The sequence below is a fragment of the Podarcis liolepis genome (genome assembly GCF_965112155.1).
Source record: "Podarcis liolepis genome assembly, chromosome: 2".
Lineage (NCBI taxonomy): Eukaryota > Metazoa > Chordata > Lepidosauria > Squamata > Lacertidae > Podarcis > Podarcis liolepis.
Genome location: NC_139555.1, coordinates 117,114,757 through 117,134,257, shown reverse-complemented (window position 1 = coordinate 117,134,257; position 19,501 = coordinate 117,114,757). Strand labels below are relative to the sequence as shown.

At 45.6% G+C, this 19,501-nt stretch overlaps 1 protein-coding gene and 1 long non-coding RNA gene across 6 annotated transcripts; one reads left to right on the top strand and one right to left on the bottom strand.

Moving 5' to 3' along the window:
* Positions 1 to 1,826: 1,826 nt before the first annotated feature.
* LOC310701565 (uncharacterized protein) lies at positions 1,827 to 15,814 on the top strand. 5 transcript variants are annotated; one of them, XM_083492673.1, is made up of 4 exons: positions 6,276 to 6,353; positions 6,463 to 6,489; positions 10,443 to 10,568; positions 14,119 to 15,814. In XM_083492673.1, the coding sequence occupies exons 3-4, from the start codon at positions 10,535 to 10,537 to the stop codon at positions 15,621 to 15,623; spliced, it is 1,539 nt and encodes a 512-aa protein (XP_083348799.1). In that variant the 5' UTR covers positions 6,276 to 6,353; positions 6,463 to 6,489; positions 10,443 to 10,534; the 3' UTR covers positions 15,624 to 15,814. The 5 variants fall into 5 exon arrangements, with proteins under 5 accessions (XP_083348798.1, XP_083348797.1, XP_083348799.1 ...); XM_083492670.1 differs by having other exon boundaries at positions 14,116 to 15,814; XM_083492672.1 differs by lacking the exons at positions 6,276 to 6,353; positions 6,463 to 6,489 and adding an exon at positions 1,827 to 2,159 and having other exon boundaries at positions 14,116 to 15,814.
* LOC310702187 lies at positions 13,446 to 18,906 on the bottom strand. Its single transcript, XR_014523336.1, has 2 exons — positions 17,861 to 18,906; positions 13,446 to 13,582 (listed from the first exon to the last, which is right to left on the bottom strand). It is a non-coding gene; the product is annotated as an uncharacterized lncRNA (long non-coding RNA).
* Between the last annotated feature and the right edge of the window lie 595 nt (positions 18,907 to 19,501).

Here is a 19,501-nt window from a genome sequence, read left to right as displayed (position 1 = left end):
ATCTGCCTGCAATGAGGAGCCTGAGTGATGAATTGCTAATCTGTTGCCCTCTGCACACATGAGGAATTAAGCCCACCCTCAGTATCTCTAGGAGTTTAATGCAATATCCAAGCAGCCCTTTTGTTGGGGTGTGCTGGTCTACCTCTCTGAAGGGGAAACCAAGGCCACACTCGTTTAAAGAGTAGTTGGGGGGGGGTTACTGGGTTGTTATTTTTGTTTTGATTTTATGTATTCAATATTTTATGACAACCGCCCTGAGACCTTTGGGTATAGGGCGGTGTAGAAATTAATTAATTAATATAATAATAATAATAATAATAATAATAATAATAATAATAATAGGCAAAAAGCAGAAGGAGGAATGCACTGCCTCTCCCCCCACCCTATTCACTTACAATGAGTGTGGCCTTGGTTTCCCTTCCCTGGCAAAAACTCCCCATGGAAGAGGATGACCAAATGCTCCTTTTCAGCTTCCTAACGGAGTTGGAACTCTTCACAGCAAGTAAGGAAAACCTGCCACTTGGCAGGATGTGTGACTGGCAAAACACCATTTCTTAGCAGTTTGATACGGAGCTCGTCTCTTGAAAGAGTGGAGGGACAGAGATCACCTTGCACATCCCTGGTGGTCTAGTGGTCAGGATTCGGCGCTCTCACCGCCGCGGCCCGGGTTCGATTCCCGGTCAGGGAATTCTTTTGCAAGATGGAAAGAGGGTCATTCCAGATGAACTTCTGTTATACCACCAGTGCTGAACCCCTTCCAGGAACTCAGACTCTGAAGCCTCATTTATTTTGGTCCCGCAGTTGTGGTGCCAGTCATGGACTACCTTGGAAAGTGGTGGATTCTCCTTTGTTGCAGGTTTTTTGAAGTGAGGTTGGAGAACCACCTGTCAGGGGTACTTTAGCTGTACTTCCTGCATTGAAGAGAATTGGACTAGGTCAGTGGTGGCCAAACTTGGCCCTCCAGCTGTTTTGGGGCTACAATGCCCATCATCCCTGACCACAGGTCCTGTTACCTAGGGATGATGGGAGTTGTAGTCCCAAAACAGCTGGAGGGCCAAGTTTGGCCACCACCAGACTAGGTGATCCTTGGGGATCCTTTACAATTCTATGTTTCTATGGACATTCATCTTGATTTGTTTGTGGAGAGCTTTGATGGCATTGCTTCAAGCAAATAGCTATTCTACCTTTGTCGGGGCATTTCCTGATGCTGTCCTTATTTGAAAATATATATATAGATATATATATATTCAGGTTGGGTTAAGGGGCTTTTTGTGCAATAGATCCATTTCAATGCCAATTGCTCACCCTGAATTTGGTATCCTGGCAAATCGGCCCTGCCTATAGCCAAGAGAAGGTGCAATTCTCCTCTTTTTTGCCCAAGAAGAGTCAAAGGTGGGGGATGTAATCCACACCTGACCATTTATCAGTGGTTATTTTGTCTGCTAGACCTAGAACAGGCTTCCTCAACCTCGGCCCTCCAGATGTTTTGAGACTACAGTTCCCATAATCCCTGACCAGTGGTCCTGCTAGCTAGGGATCATGGGAGTTGTAGGCCAAAAACATCTGGAGGAGTTCACAGGGTTGTTCGTGAGGATTAAATGTGGAGGAGGAAGATGCACACCATCTTGTCCTCCTTGGGGAAAGAAGGTGGATATTAAAAGTAAGAAATCACTAAATAAAAATTGCTTAGAATTTAGCAGTCTCACTGCTGTGGCCCAGGTCTAGTTAATGCATGAATTGGTTATGACCATAGAGTAAGCTGTCCTGCCAGGCCTAGCTCACCTTGGGAGGAATTAGGTAACCAAGCTTTTGTTTCTCTTCAGTCTACCTGATGAACTCAGCATGTGAAGAGGCTAAGCTGGTTGCTCCCCCTTAGCTGCATGGCTCTCACAAGCCATTCTTGTGTTACTATACCAATAATTGAGGAACATTTACCACTTTCTAAAACAGGTTTTGCTGCCTGTGTGTCTTTTCAAACGGCTGTGTTAGCGGCACCGAAGTTACCTCCCTGGGGCTTTAAATGCCAATAGTAACACCCTGAATTGGGCCCATAATCAATTGAAAGCCAGTGCTGATCTCTGAGATTGCTAACATGAGAAGAGGCTTTTTTTGGTGTTGGCCTCCCCAGTTGTGAAATGGTCCCCCTCACCACCACCAAGGTACAGCGGCGTAGCGTGGGTTGTCAGCACCCGGGGCAACGCAAGTAATTTGCGCCCCCTAACCCGGGGCAAGGCAAGTAATTTGCGCCCCCCCAACCCCTAACCTGCGAGCTGCCGCGCAAACAACGCTGCTTGCCCGGAGGAGGATGGAGGCAGAAGCAGCTGCCGCCTGTGGCTGGGCCGAGGGGATGGCGGCGGCGGCAGGGTGCAGAGGCTGCCCGTGCCCGGCCAGGCGTCGGTGGCGGCGTCGGCGCTGCTGCAGCGGCTGCTCCTCCTGCGAGCAGTGAGCGGAGCGCAGCCACAGCGACGGCGGGGGGCGTGCGCGCTAGGGCGCAAGGCTGGCGGTGGCGGCGGGGAGCCCGGCGGAGGAAGGAACTTGTCCCTTCCCTCTGGACTCGCGCCCCCCCCAGATGTTGCGCCCGGTGCGGTCGGCACCCCTGGCACCCCCCACGCTACGCCACTGCCAAGGTATGCCTGGCACCCTATTTTTTGAAAGGTTTCAGGCATTTGTAGCTTATTTTAGCTGGGCGGGATAGGTAAGACTCACCTTTTATCTCTGTATGCGGTTTGGGTTTTTTGCTTCTACTGGTCATGTTTCTTTCAATTGGTTTTAATGTAAGTTGCTTTGGGTCACTTGTGAGGAAAGCAAATCATCATCATCATCATAATCTGGAAGTTATGAGGTCAGAAAGGGCTACCTTAAAAGGTCTGCCAGGGTTCTCCTTCCCCGAGATGGGGATTATGGTCTGGTAGCTGACTGGTAGCTCAGTTTAAAATGCCTACAACTTTGCTCACCTATTTATAGGAGTCCCATCAAAATACAGTGGTACCTCGGGTTACATATGCTTCAGGTTATATACGCTTCAGGTTACAGACTCTGCTAACCCAGAAATAGTACCTCGGGTTAAGAACTTTGCTTCAGGATAAGAACAGAAATTGGGCTCCGGCAGTGCAGCGGCAGCAGGGGGCCCCATTAGCTAAAGTGGTGCTTCAGGTTAAGAACAGTTTCAGGTTAAGAACGGACCTCCGGAACGAATTAAGTACTTAACCTGAGGTACCACTGTAAGTCTAAGTCTTTGGTATTTAAAAGGAAAAAAAACTTTTAATGGCGTTTATATTTCCTTGGATACATATTTTAAATCTATTGAATCAGTATGCTAATTGTTAAATTCCACTTTGACCATTTTAATATTTATGTAAAAATTATGCTTAAATTCTGGTTTTACTATGCTGGCTGTTTAGCCGCAATAAGAAACATCCATTCGTAAGTGAACGCTTGCGATCTGGGAATTCCTGTCCACATACCGATTCTCCCATGTCCCCTGTCAAAGAAGGACCAATGACTGAAGTTTGGCACCCAGGTACCTGAATGAAAGGAAACGGCGCTTCTCCCTCTTAAGGCTGAGATGATGGAGAGACGCTCTTAACGGGGAAGGAATGGAACCCCGAGGGGCTCGTTAACCGCTTCCCCCTCTCGGTGCTCCAAGGGTTAAAGGCAATGACGTCATTCCTCGCCTCCCTCCCCCGCCCAGGAATTCCGAAGTGGGAGGAGGCTTACTTATCTCTTCGCGGGAAATCGGCCACGTGGGGTTCTTTGGCCAAGAGGAAGAGCCATGGGGCAGCATTGGAGGCGACAGGGCGGGGGGGGGGCATTTGGGTGAGGAGGAAGAGAGGAAGGAAAGGGCAATGCGTTTGCTTTTTTTGGTGTGTGTGGGGGGGGGGGGAGAAAAGGGCGCCCACCCAGCTGCTTTCCCTTTTTTTATAAACATATTTATTTGGGTTTTTCAAATTAAAAATTTACAGTAACATATCAGCATGTTGTTGTTTAGTTGTGTCCGATTCTTCGTGACCCCATGGACCAGAGCACGCCAGGCACTCCTGTCTTCCACCAGCTCCTGCAGTTTGGTCAAACTCATGCTGATAGCTTCGAGAACACTGTCCAACCATCTCATCCTCTGTTGTCCCCTTCTCCTTGTGCCCTCCATCTTTCCCAACATCAGGGTCTTTTCCAGGGAGTCTTCTCTTCTCATGAGGTGGCCAAAGTATTGGAGCCTCAGCTTCAGGATCTGTCCTTCCAGGGAGCACTAAGGGCTGATCTCCTTAAGAATGGATACGTTTGATCTTCTTGCAGTCCATTGGACTCTCAAGAGTCTCCTCCAGCACCATAATTCAAAAGCATCAATTCTTCGGTGATCAGCCTTCTTTATAGTCCAGCTCTCACTTCCATACATCACTACAGTGGTACCTCAGGTTAAGTACTTAATTCGTTCTGGAGGTCTGTTCTTAACCTGAAACTGTTCTTAACCTAAAGCACCACTTTAGTTAATGGGGCCTCCCGCTGCCGCCGCACTGCCGGAGCCCGATTTCTGTTCTTATCCTGAAGCAAAGTTCTTAACCTGAAGCACTATTTCTGGGTTAGCGGAGTCTGTAACCTGAAGCGTATGTAACCTGAAGTGTATGTAAGCTGAGGTACCACTGTACTGGGAAAACCATAGCTTTAACTATACGGACCTTTGTTGGCAAGGTGATGTCTCTGCTTTTTAAGACGCTGTCTAGGTTTGTTATTGCTTTTCTCCCAAGAAACATATCAGCATACAATATAGAAACAAGATTCCACAGAATCTCCTGGACTTTCCTCCTCCCCTTTGTGGGTCCTATTGTTAGCCTTTTCCTCCTGCATCTTTTGTAATAATCCAAATCTTTTGCATCTCCATTATCTCCAAAATTCACCATTAAATTACAAGTTTTATTCCAATCCCACTACCCAGCTGCTTTCTCAGTGCAAGACAAGGGCTGCTTTCCTTAATCCAGTTGCCTAGCTTCGCCTGCAGGATCCTATTTGGCGCACCCCTTGGGTTCCAATTCAGTCGCTGTGAGATTTTTGGGGAGGCGAGGGCGACGCTTTGCTTCTTAGAGGAGGGGGGAGAACTTCTATGTCAGGGATAAAAAGTGGCTCTTTCCTCCTCCTCCAAGCAAGGAAGGCTCCGCTCCCTGCGGATATATTCTTGTAAAGAAGCTGGTAAAATGCGGTCTTGACTCTGCTACCACTCAGTGGATTTGTAACTGGCTGACTGACCGAACCCAAAGGGTGATATGATAGCCATGTTCAAATATATAAAAGGATGTCACATAGAGGAGGGAGAAAGGTTGTTTTCTGCTGCTCCAGAGAAGCGGACACGGAGCAATGGATCCAAACTACAGGAAAGAAGATTCCACCTAAACATTAGGAAGAACTTCCTGACAGTAAGAGCTGTTTGACAGTGGAATTTGCTGCCAAGGAGTGTGGTGGAGTCTCCTACTTTGGAGGTCTTTAAGCAGAGGCTTGACAACCATATGTCAGGAGTGCTTTGATGGTGTTTCCTGCTTGGCAGGGGGTTGGAGTCGATGGCCCTTGTGGTCTCTTCCAATTCTATGATACTATGATTCTGCAGTGCTGTACCTTTTTTTCCCCTTTCCAAAGCTGGAGGAGAGCAGGTTGATCTACCAGGAGGTAAAGTAATCCAATCGTATCTAGATGAAAAATAGAAAACAAGTTTACATCGTGCCCAGTAGTGTGGTGGTAACTTGGAGTTATTTCATGATTGTCACAGACAAACACAAACAAACAAACACACACCCTCCCCAGCCACACATCCCTGACCATAGCTGTCAACTTTTCCCTTTTCTTGCGAGGAATCCTATTTGGAATAAGGGAATTTCCCTTAAAAAACGGGAAACATTGATAGCTATGTCCCTGACCCAACCACAAAACTGGGCCTGTGGTTTTGTGATTGAGTCCGTTGACAGGTCTCTTCCCTCTCTTCCCCCTACCTCTGTTCCTCACAGGGCTTACAAGCTGTTGACAGTGGAACAGAGACTCCCTCATTTGAGGTTTTATGGCCATCTGTCATGGATGCTTCAGCTGAGATTTCTGCATTGCAGGGGGTTGGACTAGATGACCCCCCGAGGTCCCTTTCCAACTCTACAATTCTATGATTCTGTGGATGCTGCTTTTCAAAAGTTCGAAGACAAGGATAAGAGCGCCTTTTTTCTTTTTGACCACTCACTCAGCTCTCTAAGGGTTAAGTGAGCTGAGCTCTGTTTCATAGAGTGGCAGGAAATGGTCTAATGGGGGGAGGAATAGAGGGGGGCGCTTCCTTTTTGTCTTCCAACAAGAGAGAGGCTGGCAGACGGACTGAGCGGTTGCTCTGCGAGGTGGGTGCGCGTACAGGGCCATTATTATTATTATTATTATTATTATTATTATTATTAGACAACGTATTATAATTGTTATTTATTAATACCCCGCCTTTTTCCCTGACAGGTACTCAGCTGCAACACTGGAAGAGAGGTAGGAACCAAGAATTGGGGGGGGGGGGAGAGGCAGAAGAGAGAGAGAAAGACCCTCACCCCAATTTCCCCTGGGAATTGCATGTAGGGCAGGCATCCCCAAACTCTTCCCTCCAGCTGTTTTGGGACTACAACTCCCATCACCCCTAGCTAACAGGACCAGTGGTCAGGGATGCATAGCTGTCAACTTTCAGATTTGAAAATAAGGGATCAGCAGCCTCACCTGTCCCGGGGACAGTCTACGGGATACAGTGGTACCTCGCAAGACGAATGCCTCGCAAGACGGAAAACCCGCAAGACGAAAGGGTTTTCTGTTTTGGAGGCGCTTCGCAAGACGAATTTCCCTATGGGCTTGCATCGCAAGACGAAAGCCCATAGGGAAATGCTGGCGGTCGGGAGCAAAGACTTTCGCCCACAGCCGGCCTTCAGAAGAGGACCTCTTCTGAAGGCCGGCGGGGGGCAAAAGTCTTTGCTCCCCCCCGCCTGCCTTCCCCCCCCCCCCGCCTGCCCCGGGCGATCTTAAAATGCTGGCGGGCGGGAGCGAAGCGTTCGCTCAGACCCCCAGCATTTTAAAATGTCCCCGGGACAGCAGAGAAGTCTCTGCTGTCCCGGGGAGATTTTAAAATGCTGGGGGTCGGGAGCGAAGCGTTCGCTGCCGACCCCCAGCATTTTAAAATCTCCCCCTGTCCCGGGGAGATTTTAAAATGCTGGGGGTCGGGAGCGAAGCGTTCGCTCCCGACCCCCAGCATTTTAAAACGCTGTTCCGAAGCGGGGGGGGGCGGGAACACCTGCCCCAGCCGCCCCACTTCGGAACGCTGCTCCGAAGCGGGGGGGGGGCGGGAACACCTGCCCCAGCCGCCCCACTTCGGAACGCTGCTCCGAAGCGGGGGGGGGGCGGGAACACCTGCCCCAGCCACCCCGCTTCGGAACGCTGCTCCGAAGCGGGGTGGGGGGGCGGGAACACCTGCCCCAGCCACCCCGCTTCGGAACGCTGCTCCGAAGCGGGGTGGGGGGGCGGGAACACCTGCCCCAGCCGCCGGGCTTCGTAGTGCTGCTGCGAAGCCGGGCGGGGGGGCGGGAACACCTTCTGAAGGCGGGCGGGGGGCGAAAGTCTTTGTCCCCCCTGCCTGCCTTCCCAGGGGCTTTTAAATCGCCCCGGACAGCGGGGAGATTTTAAAATCGCCCGGGGAGATTTTAAAATGCTGGGGGTCGGGAGCGACCCCCAGCATTTTAAAACGCTGCCCCGAAGCGGGGGGGGCAGGAACACCTGCCCCAGCCGCCCCACTTTGGAACGCTGCTCCGAAGCGGGTGGGGGGGGCGGGAACACCTGCCCCAGCCGCCGGGCTTCCTAGCGCTGCTGCGAAGCCGGACGGGAACACCTTCTGAAGGCGGGCGGGGGGCGAAAGTCTTTGTCCCCCCTGCCTGCCTTCCCAGGGGCTTTTAAATCGCCCCGGACAGCGGAGAAGTCCTCCGCTGTCCCGGGGCGATTTTAAAATGCCGCCCGCCAGCATTTTAAGATCGCCCCGGACAGCGGAGAAGTCCTCCGCTGTCCCAGGGTTTTTTAAAATGCTGGGGGTGGGAAGAAAAGCCCTTGTCCCCCCCCCCCCCAGCCTTCAGAAGAGGTCCGGGGACAGACTGTCCCCGGACCTGGTCTGAAGGCGGTTTCCCTAGGAACGCATTAATTGATTTTCAATGCATTCCTATGGGAAACCGTGCATCGCAAGACGAAAAAACCGCAAGACGAAGAGACTTGCGGAATGAATTAATTTCGTCTTGCGAGGCACCACTGTATCTAACAATCCGGGATAGCAGTGGGAAGCAGCAGGAAACGGCACTGGAATTAGGGAATTTCCCGCAAAAAAAAGGGAAGGTTACAACAACAAAAACGGTTCAAAACAAAACCCTATAAATAACCTGGGTCCTGAAAATCTACGGAGAGAAGATAATGTCTCAACCAGAGAAGAATGGCAAATTTAAGTTGATGTGACCGGAAGAATCAGAAAGACCAAAATTCTATTAAAGAATGGGGGAAATTTATAATTTATCTTAAAAACCATTGCAAACTGTTAAAATTGTTAGTAGAATTGGAATAACACTTGTAGTTTAATGGTGAATTTTGGATTTAATGGAGATGTAAAAGATTGGGATTGTTATAAAAGATGCAAGAGGAAATGGCTAACAATAGGACCCACAAAGGGAAGGAGGGAAATCCAGGAGATTCTTTGGAATCTTGTTTTTATGTTATATATTGGATAAAAAGGTAAAGGGACCCCTAACCATTAGGTCTAGTCGCGGGCAACTCTGGGGTTGCTTGCGGCGCTCATCTCGCTTTATTGGCTGAGGGAGCCGGCATACAGTTTCCGGGTCATGTGGCCAGCATGACTAAGCCGCTTCTGGCGAACCAGAGCAGCGCACGGAAACGCCGTTTACCTTCCCTGCCGGGGTGGTACCTATTTATCTACTTGCACTTTGACGTGCTTTCGAACTGCTAGGTTGGCAGGAGCAGGGACCGAGCAACAGCAGCTCACCTCGTCGCAAGGATTCAAACCGCCAACCTTCTGATCAGCAAGCCCTAGGCTCTGTGGTTTAACCCACAGTGCCACCCACGTCCCCTATATATTGTGATTGTAAGACTGTAATTTGAAAAACCAAAGAAATAACATTTTTTAAAAAAGAAAATATATGCCAGGATGAAGAGGCATGTCGTCAGCATTCCCTGAAAGCTGCATAATGAAGGTGCCAGACACACCTCGGGGGGGGGGGGGTTCCACAGTTTAGGGGCTGCCACAGAGAAGGCCCTCTCCGGGGCCAGCACCACTTCCACCCCCCTTGAGCGTCTGATGGTGTTGGCTCCCAAGCTGGTGCTGCCCAGCTTAGAGTGTGCTATGTAGCCTCGCTGGGTATGAGCGTGCCCTGAGAAAGTGCTAGCGTGGAGAATAGATTACCTACCCTCTTTTTAGGCCAGATAATAGTTACTTAGAGAGAGTTATAAAGGGCTCAATCAAAGAATCGGTGGTATACATAGAACAGCATAAAAGTTAACATCCTTCCACAATGGTTAATTGCTGTCGGTTTATAACTTTTTATGGTTTTTATTGAACAGTTTTATGTTTTACTGATGTAAACCACTTTGCTATATTGTTGGTTATATAATGGTATATAAATATGTTTTATAAATAACCAAACAATACATAATTGTTAATAAGGATGAGGCTGCATTTTAAATTGCATTTTAACCTGTATTTTAAGTTGGTTTCCCCCCTTTTTTTCTTAATATGTTTTTACTGAAATTTTATTGAAGTTAGCCGCCCTGAGCCCAGCTCTGGCCAGGGAGGGCGGGGTATAAATAAAATTATTTTTTATTATTATTATTATTATTATTATTATTATTATTATTATTATTATTTCATTGACTAAAATTAGCAAAAATTGAAAGCAAGTATGTGTAACTAAATTATATAGTAAGGATACCTGCCTAATTTCCCAAAGCACAGCTGCTGCCTCAGCAAAAGAGTGACTTGTAAAAGTGCAATTTCTGGACATTGATGCTGTCAAGCAGGCGTGCAGGGGCAGGGCAATTCTGGGTCACAGTATACTGAAACCCTGTTACCTGGTTTTATCTCCTTTTTAAGGACATCCAAGCTCGTGCCAGCTCGTACAAGTTAAGACAGCAAATTCCATAAGTTAATTATGTATAGTACTGTATATGACAAAAAACCCTTTAAAGCATGGGGTGTGTAAACAGCTCAAAAACAAAGTCCAGAGAATCTGTGCATCTATCATATAATGAGGGTTACTGGATCCCGGCTGAAATGGACAGCTAAAACATTTCTGAATAAGCAGGTATAAGAAATGGTATTTAGTGGTGAATATTGAAATGCAAGAACTCAATGGAAATATAGAGTTCAGGAATATATTATTTCTGATTAGAGAATCTTTCCTTCTTTCTTTCAGTGGGTGGTGTACTTTGAGCCAGTGGCTGTGTATTTCACCAAGGTGGGTGAGATCTCCAAAATTCAGATCATAGATCTCTTCACAAGGAAGTCATGCCAGAAGACAATGAGAACATGGCATCTGTAGGTAAGAATGTCTTTTCCCCCTTGGATGGTATTGAAAATGAAGTTCTTAAATCACACCAGTGGGCAAGCGAGTGGTGACCAAACATGGCCCACAGAAGGCAGTGATTGCCACCAACTTAGATGGCTTTAAAAGAAGATTGAGCAAATTCATGGAGGAGAAGACTATCAATGGCCAGTAGCCATGATGGCTATGCTCTGCCTCCAGATTTGGAGGCAGCGGGTGGCGCTGTGGTCTAAACCACAGAGCCTAGGGCTTGCCGATCAGAAGGTTGGCGGTTCAAATCCCCGCGACAGAGTGAGCTCCCGTTGCTCGGTCCCTGCTCCTGCCACCTAGCAGTTCAAAAGCACGTCAAAGTGCAAGTAGATCAATAGGTACTGCTCTGGCGGGAAGGTAAATGGCATTTCCGTGCGCTGCTCTGGTTCGCCAGAAGCGGCTTAGTCATGCTGGCCACATCACCTGGAAGCTGTACACCGGCTCCCTTGGCCAGTAAAGCGAGATGAGCGCCGCAACCCCAGAGTCGGTCACGACTGGACCTAATGGTCAGGGGTCCCTTTACCTTTACCTTTAGTGCTTCTGAAAACCACTTCTGGAAACTGCAGGAGGAGAGGGTTCCCATTAGCTTGCAGGTTCCCAACAGGCATCTGGCTGGCCACTGTGAGAACAGGGTGCTGGACTAGATGCTGGCCTCATCCAGCAGAGCTCTTTCTATATCCTTGTGGCCCAGAGGCTAAAACCCTTAATAAAGTTTTATTTTAAATGTATCAGCAGTGGACCAGTGAATGCAGCTCATGTTATGAAAAGACAATATTATGACAAATATTATGAGAAATCTGAAGAATCATGAATTGTGCAGGCTGTTTATGTTAGCCTGTTGCAAGGATTTTAAAAGGTACCAGTGACCAACTCAAATAGAGTCCAAGAATTGACAGATGCAGCAATTGGAGGAAAAGAAAGTGAGCAATAATTGACCCAGTGGAATCCTTTCCAAAAGACTGGGCCTCAAGACCTATTGCCCTGGGGCTTTATACCTGAGTACATACATCACAGATCATGACATAATGGGATACAATTGCGAACGGCAGCAAAATAAGCTAATGAGCGCATACAAGCCTTGCTCCTGACCGTACAAAGAGTTCTCTCCCAACTTCTGCTTTTTAGTTTGAACACCAGTCCGACCTTTCCCCTAGATTTATTGCAAGAAATAGAAACTTAGGGCAAAGAGGAACTTCGGCTGTTGAGCTCCTACAGACCATCTGCTATAAGGGACATTCTGCGGTTTCCTGTTTCACTGTACAGACTTTGTCTGGACAAGGGGGGGAAATGTGCCAGCACATCAGATTTATCGCTTCCCTTCTCGTTCGGTGAGATAGAGAGAGAACAAGGAGGTACTGGGACAAAGTTCATCTAAGACTTTGCAGATTTAAGCAATTTGCTAAGCTAAGCAGAAGTTTTCACGATTCAAACATGGGTTATAAAATCATGGATTATAAAATCCATATAATCAGTTATCAGTTTTCAATATATTAACTGATTATATGGATAACTGATTATAAGAAAAGCATAAGGGTAAAATTCCTCCAGTTCCTTCTTCAAGCCAGATTTAATATGTTTCCCTCGATGATAGTGAGAGGAAGATATTTAGCTTTCCCAGAATCAGAGTGTCTCTGCAAATGTAGTAAACAGGAACCTGATTTTTTGGAGCATATTTTCTTTTCTTGCGATTTTGGCATTTATGCCAGAAGACAATTATTAGAGGCCTTACAACTCAATAGGCTGATATCTACGCTACCAAGGGTTCAGGACCTGGTTTCGGACAGGAATGATCAAATTACATTAATAGTGGCTGAATTTTTGAGTGCTGTCCATGTAGAAAGACTGGGGCATTATAAAGAGAATTAGTGGTTCTTAATTGATCAGGGATTCAGTAGTGCAGTAGTGCTGTACTGTATTATTTATGCAAATTGATTTTCTCTGGAGTTAAAGATCTGACCGGGACAAACCTTGTTATGCTGAGCTTGTATTTTGCATAATTTGTATACGGTGTCTGTTTGATAATGTGTGGTTTGTTATGCCTAATAAAGGATAACTATTTGATAGAGAAATCAAAAGTACATTATATGTAAATAAAACTTGGGAGAGTGTAAAATCTAAACAATTTTTAAATAAGTAACCCTACAATGGTTATTGCATGACAGGATTCAAATAAGCAAGATTACACTTAAGTGACTCTATGAGTGTGTGTTTTGTTCCAACAGGAGAACCAATCAAAATTAATTCCAATTTCAATCAGTGAGAGACTGACTATCCACCTGCTCTCTCCCTCCCTCTCTCTCTCTATGAGGAATGTAATGCCTTGATCATGCAGGCTTAGTGCAGTGTGGTGTTTCTGTTACAGAATATAGTATTTTTGACCTGTAATAGCCGCTTTGACATATCTGTCCTTTTCCTTATTAGTTACTTTAGACATTCCTTGCCTAATTTGCTAGTCATTCAGGCATTTCCCCTGCGGCTCTTTCCACTCAAAGGCCCTTTCAGACTTATAAATATGGGACTTCCCAACTTGCTACTTGAGCCCTCTTCTCTGTGATTCTTCACTGGTGCAAGCTACATTTGGCAAACTGGGCGGTTCTGGGAGGAGTCACCAGCCCAGGCATCAGCATAACATTCAGGGACTCTTGAGGTCAGTGGTGGCTAAATCTTGTTGGAGCCCTGGACACATTCAGAATTATGAGAATGCGTTGTGAGCTCTAGTCACAAGTCCCTGTGGGAGTGTAGCATAGCGTAAAATTGCTCTTTTGGCATGGCATAACACAAAATGTCTGCTGCATCTAATAGAGCAGAATAAGAGGTAGGATCATAGAACTGTGCTAATATGGAAAACTTTAATTTATTAATTTTTTTAAAGGTTTGAACCTGATAAACAGAGCAGCAGGTTCCAGCAATCTCCTTTCCCAAACATTGCTAAGTCTCATCTGCTGTGTTGCCTGTTGCCGGTGAGGTGTTGTGGATTACAGCTAGAAAATAAATAAAACATAATTCAGAATTATTCCTGAAGTCAAGTATTCCATGAATATACAGTCACACGCACATACAAACAGATGTCTTTATTGCTGGCTGGTAATCATACTCCTTCATTAGTTAGTTTATCCTATTCTTCAGCCAAAATAAAGACTCTCAGAGTGGCCATACAGATGGCTAAAAGGAGTGAGTCAGTCCCTGCCTCAGATTTGCAGTTTGAAAAGGCAAAAGGGAAATGGATTAGGAGGGAGGAAAAAATACGCAAATGAATGTCTAAGTTCTTTTTTTAAAAAAATGGAACACAGAACAGAACAGCTCTGCAGGGAAAAACCAGAGTAATTATTAGGAAACACTGTTATAGACAAGTGATTTTCTGGACCAAAATTCTTCCATTCTGTTCTGTAACATCTTGTAGGTCATTGCCTCAGAACCTCAGTGTCTGAGAAATTCAGCTGAATTATTCAGCTGAGTTATTCAGCTGAATAACTGAATAACCTTTTCCCCCCCCCTTTCCTTTCTTCTTCCCAAGCAGGTGATGCGAAAGATAATGAAATTCATGATGAGCCATCTTTGGATTCGTTGAAAACAATCAAGCATGAAGTGGGGAAGAATACATTTGGAAACCAAAGGACATCAAAAAGGCAGGACAGAAAGCGGTCAAAGAATTGGAGGAAGAAATCCTCTGCTTCTCCATGTTCAGAACACCCTCAACTTCCACCAGATACTGAAAGAGTGAAAAAGTGTCCAGTGTGTGGAAAAATGTTCAAAGACAAATCAACACTAAATAATCATCGCAGAACCCACACAGGGGAGAAACCCTATAAATGCATGCAATGTGGAAAGGGCTTCAGTGTGAGTGGTAACCTTACTATCCATCAAAGAACCCACACAGGAGAGAAACCATTTAAATGTATGGAATGTGGAAAGAGCTTCAGTGTCAGCTGTAACCTTACTAAACATCAAAGAACCCACACAGGAGAGAAACCGTATAAATGTACGGAGTGTGGAAAGTGCTTTAGTGATAGCGGAAGTCTCACTTCACATGAAAGGATCCACAGAGGGGAAAAACCTTATAAATGTATGGAATGTGGAAAAGGCTTTTGTGTGAGCAATAGCCTTATTGCACATCAAATAATCCACACTGGGGAGAAACCATATAAATGTATGGAGTGTGGAAAGTGCTTCAGCCAATGTGCAAACCTAAATACACATCAGAGGACCCACACAGGTGAGAAACCATATAAATGTAGGGAGTGTGGAAAGTGCTTCACCCAGAGTGTAAATCTAAAAACACATGAAAGAACTCACACAGGAGACAAACCATATAAATGCTTACTGTGTGGAAAGTGCTTCCATGGCAGTGGAAGCCTTACTAAACATAAAAAAATGCACACTATGGAGAAACCATATAAATGCATGGAATGTGGGAAAGGCTTCAGTGTGAGTGGTAGCCTTACTCTACATCAAAGAATCCACACTGGGGAGAAACCATATAAATGTATGGAGTGTGGAAAGTGCTTCAGCCAAAGTGCAAACCTTAAAACACATCAAACAACCCATACAGGAGAGAAACCTTATAAATGTGTGGAGTGTGGAAAGAGCTTCATTAATAGTGAAAAGCTTAGTTCACATCAAAGAACCCACACAGGGGAGAAGCCATTTAAATGCATGGAGTGTGGAAAATGTTTCAGCCAGAGTGCACACGTTAATACACATCAAAGAACTCACACAGGGGAGAAACCATATAAATGCTTAACGTGTGGGAAATGCTTCCACGATAGTGGAAACCTTACTAAACATCAAAGAACCCACACAGGGGAGAAACCTTATAAATGCATGATATGTGGAAAGAGCTTTAGTGTGAGCAGCACCCTTACTTCACATCAGAGAACTCACACAGGAGAGAAACCATATAAATGCTTAGTGTGTGGGAAAAGCTTCAGTCAGAGTGGAAGTGTTACTACCCATCAAAGAACCCACACAAAGAAACAACTATATAAATGCATGGAGTTTGAACCAAGCTTCAATCTTGATTGAAAGCTATCTTGGCAGCAAAATATGTGAGAATAATATAAATGCCTAAGAAAGCCTTTCCCACCCTGGCTTCCCACAGAAGTTGTATTCCAACTCTAATATGACCCATGATCCATAAAGATCTTAGTATGGATCAAAAGAAATTGCATAAGAAAGACTATAAATCCCTGGGTAGTGGAAAGAGCACAGCAAAATGATTATGAAATATTCAAAAAACACAGGGAAGAAATAATAAATGTATAAATTAAGAAAGATTTAGATAGCGTGGTTTCTCATTTTATGCAGGCAGGAGTGAAATTATTTAAATACATGCACTCTGAGAGCAGACTTGCTATGCAGGAAAGAACCCACATAGGGGGGAAGCCATATGAATGTATGGTATATGAAATGAGTTTCACAGGGGACATCAGAGAATCCACATAAGGAAGAAACATCTGGGACCAACACATTGTGAATCAAGAAGAAGAAGAGAAGAAGAAGAGTTTGGATTTGATATCCCGCCTTTCACTCCCCTTCAGGAGTCTCAAAGCGGCTAACATTCTCCTTTCCCTTCCTCCCCACAACAAACACTCTGTGAGGTGAGTGGGGCTGAGAGACTTCAGAGAAGTGTGACTGGCCCAAGGTCACCCAGCAGCTGCAGGTGGAGGAGCGGAGACGCGAACCCGGTTCCCCAGATTACGAGACTACCGCTCTTAACCACTACACCACACTGGCTCTCAACACATTGTGAATCAACACAAATCTTCTTAGACTTCAGAGAACCTACGCAGATGAGAACCCACTGGCATGCTTCTGTGACAAATTCTTTGATATTTTAGGATTTATTAAGATTATGCTTTTCTCTGTTTCCTGCAAATACAGTAGGTATTCTTCACTCATGCTTCTGGGGACTACCCCTTCCATCAGTGTGCCTACACTAGAATTTGGTCTTTGGATTACAGTTTTTATTTGTGCAGTAAGAAAGGTTGTCTATTGGGAACACACATTGCATGGTAAATGTCTTTGGAAAATGTAACCCACATCCAAGGTTAATGGGGTGGATTAGAAAGAGAGGATATGAATAGTAGGAAATAATCGGTTGTAAAGTTGGACAGTGTAGATTAAATTAGAAGAAGATTTGAGTGGGCAGATTTGAGAAAGGAAGCAGAGACTAATAATGCGTTGCAGTAATTAATGGGGGAAGGAAATGTGTGACCAGTCTGTATTGGAGAGAGGGGACCAAGTTTATAAAAGCTCCAGTTATTAGATGGTGTAGAAGTAGTCGAAATATATATGGTGGCTGATTTTCCATCTTCCCTAGTTTTCTTATACTTGATCTATTTCTTAGGTGCATTTCTGAGATCCACTGCACACTTTCCAACACTGGTTGAGATTCACCTAATCAATCCCATCAGCAGAAGTCGTATGTAATGGGGGTGGCCCCACCCAAGCCCCCCAAATTGGCTGAAGCGGCAGTCAGGAGAAACCCCAAAGTAGAGCATAGGGGGAGGGGGGTGTTGCAACCAGCTAGCTGGAACGCTTGTGCAGATGAAACATTTGTAATGGTGTGTCACGGAACTCCATCCTTTGCAAATTGCATTTCCTGTCGAAGTTACTTTAGAGATTAGAGGTAATTTGGTAATTTGTGTTTGGTCCATTTTTAATGTAGCAGTTGAGATGTAATCAAGAAAATAGGATCAGTTGCACCTGAAAACTTCACTACTAATGTTTATGCTTTAAATACACAATAAAAGATTCAAGTGGTGAATTGTGAAACTTCGAAAGTGTATTTTTTTAAAAAACAAGATCAGTGTGTTAATGAACGGCCAGAGTCTTGAGAAAGTTCATAAGCTAACCCAATTTCCCGACACTGCTCTTTCTGATTTCAGGTTGCCATCGCTTTATTCTTCTGTGTAAATGCTGACCTGTTTGCATGTGGAATGCAGAGAGGTAATGGTGGCAATTGGTAGCATATGCCACATTGGAAGATGAGCAAGGGAACAAACCTTTGATGATGCCGCTGACATTACTAGGTCCTGAGATAATGATGCCTGAGTGATCACAAAGCTACCTTAATAAAAGAGGTCTATCCTTTCTAATGAAGCGACGTGGGTAGTGTTGTGGCCTAAACCACTGAGCCTAGGGCTTGCCAATTGGAAGGTCGGCAGTTCGAATCCCCACGACGGGGTGAGCTCCCGTCCCTGCTCCTGCCAACCTAGCAGTTCGAAAGAACGTCATAGTGCAAGTAGAGAAATAGGTACCGCTCCAGCGGGAAGGTAAATGGCTGAGTCTTGTCATCTGGGCAGCCCAGGACCTCCATACGCACTGCCCAGGCTTGCGCGCTGGGTTGGTGTTCCTAGTGCAGCAGTTTGGCTTCACCTCCAGAGGCACACTCCATTGTGTCTCAAGACGGATGGTTGCCAGATTATTAGTTTATAAAGTACTTATCTGAAAAAAAGCAGCTGGACAAAGCTTATGTCCTCAAAGTAGAGGAATTAGTTTAGGAGAGGGATTAACTTACCACATTTGTGTATGAGACAAGGCAGTTAAGGCTAGGGTACAGGCATCCTGTCTACCCTTCTAACCATAAGAAATAAATTGTAACAATACTCAAAGAGAGCTTTATTCATTCCCTCCGCATCTCTTACTGCCCCTTTCTACTTCTTCCTCAGCTACTGGATGCTGCCACAGAGACACTTTGAAAGAGTTCACAATACAAAAGCTGTCCTACCTGGCTCGTGAAAGGAGTCATAAAGTGTGGCTGACGAGACACTTGTTGAATCATAGAATTGTAGACTTGGAAGGGACCCTAAGGATCATCTAGTCCAACCCCCCTGCAGTGCAGGAATATACAACTGTCCCATATAGGGAGAAATCAGCATGTTAGTGGGGTCGCACCAACACTTTGAAGCTTCCTGTCTATTGACCCCAGGAAAGCACATTTGCTGAACTCTTTTTGGCACCTGTTTAAAACACTTTTTTGTTCAGGAAAGCCTGTTAATTATTTTAATTGTTTAGGCAAGCAAGTTTATTGTTTTATAGCATCTTAAATTCTTTTTTATTACCAGCAAAGGGGTATATAAATGATGTTTAAACAAAAATAAATAAAATTCCTTCTTGGCTTAGCACCCAGTGTGGGCAAACCAGTGGCGCCCCTCTAAACCCACCTCTGGAAGCAGTACAGTCGTGCCTTGGAAGCTGAACGGAATCCATTCCGGAAGTCCATTCGACTTCCCAAACGTTCAAAAACCAAAGCGCACCTTCCAATTGGCTGCAGGAAGCTCCTGCAGCCAATCGGAAGCCACAGAAGCCCCTTCAGCTGTTCAGCTTCCAAAAGAACATTCGAAAACCAGAACACTCACTTCCGGGTTTCAATTGTTTGAGAGCCAAAGGATTTGACTTGCAAGGTGTTCAGTATCCAAGGTACGACTGTATCTCAATTCTAGGAAGCTCTGGGGAAAAACACTTGAGGTGGGTCAGGTGCAAGGCTTAAGAGGGGCCTGACATGGGGAGCATCCCCAGGGCCAGGAGGAGAGGCCTGGAGACTCACAGCTGTCAACTTTTCCCTTTTCTTGCAAGGAATCCTATTCGGAATAAGGGAATTTCCCTTTAAAAAAGGGAAATGTTGACAGCTATGTGGAGACTGGTTAGTGGGGTAGATGTGGAAGGATCATTAGGCGCGAGTGATCATGCTCTTCTGAAGTTTACTATACAGCGGAAAGGAGCAGCCAAGCATACTAGGACTCAATTTCTTGACTTTAAGAAAGCCGACTTCATAAAACTTAGGGAAGTGCTGGGTGAGATCCCATGGACAGCAATACTAAAAGGAAAGGGAGTTCATGATGGCTGGGAGTTTGTTAAGAGGGAGATAGTAAAAGCACAACGTCAGGCAATACCAATGA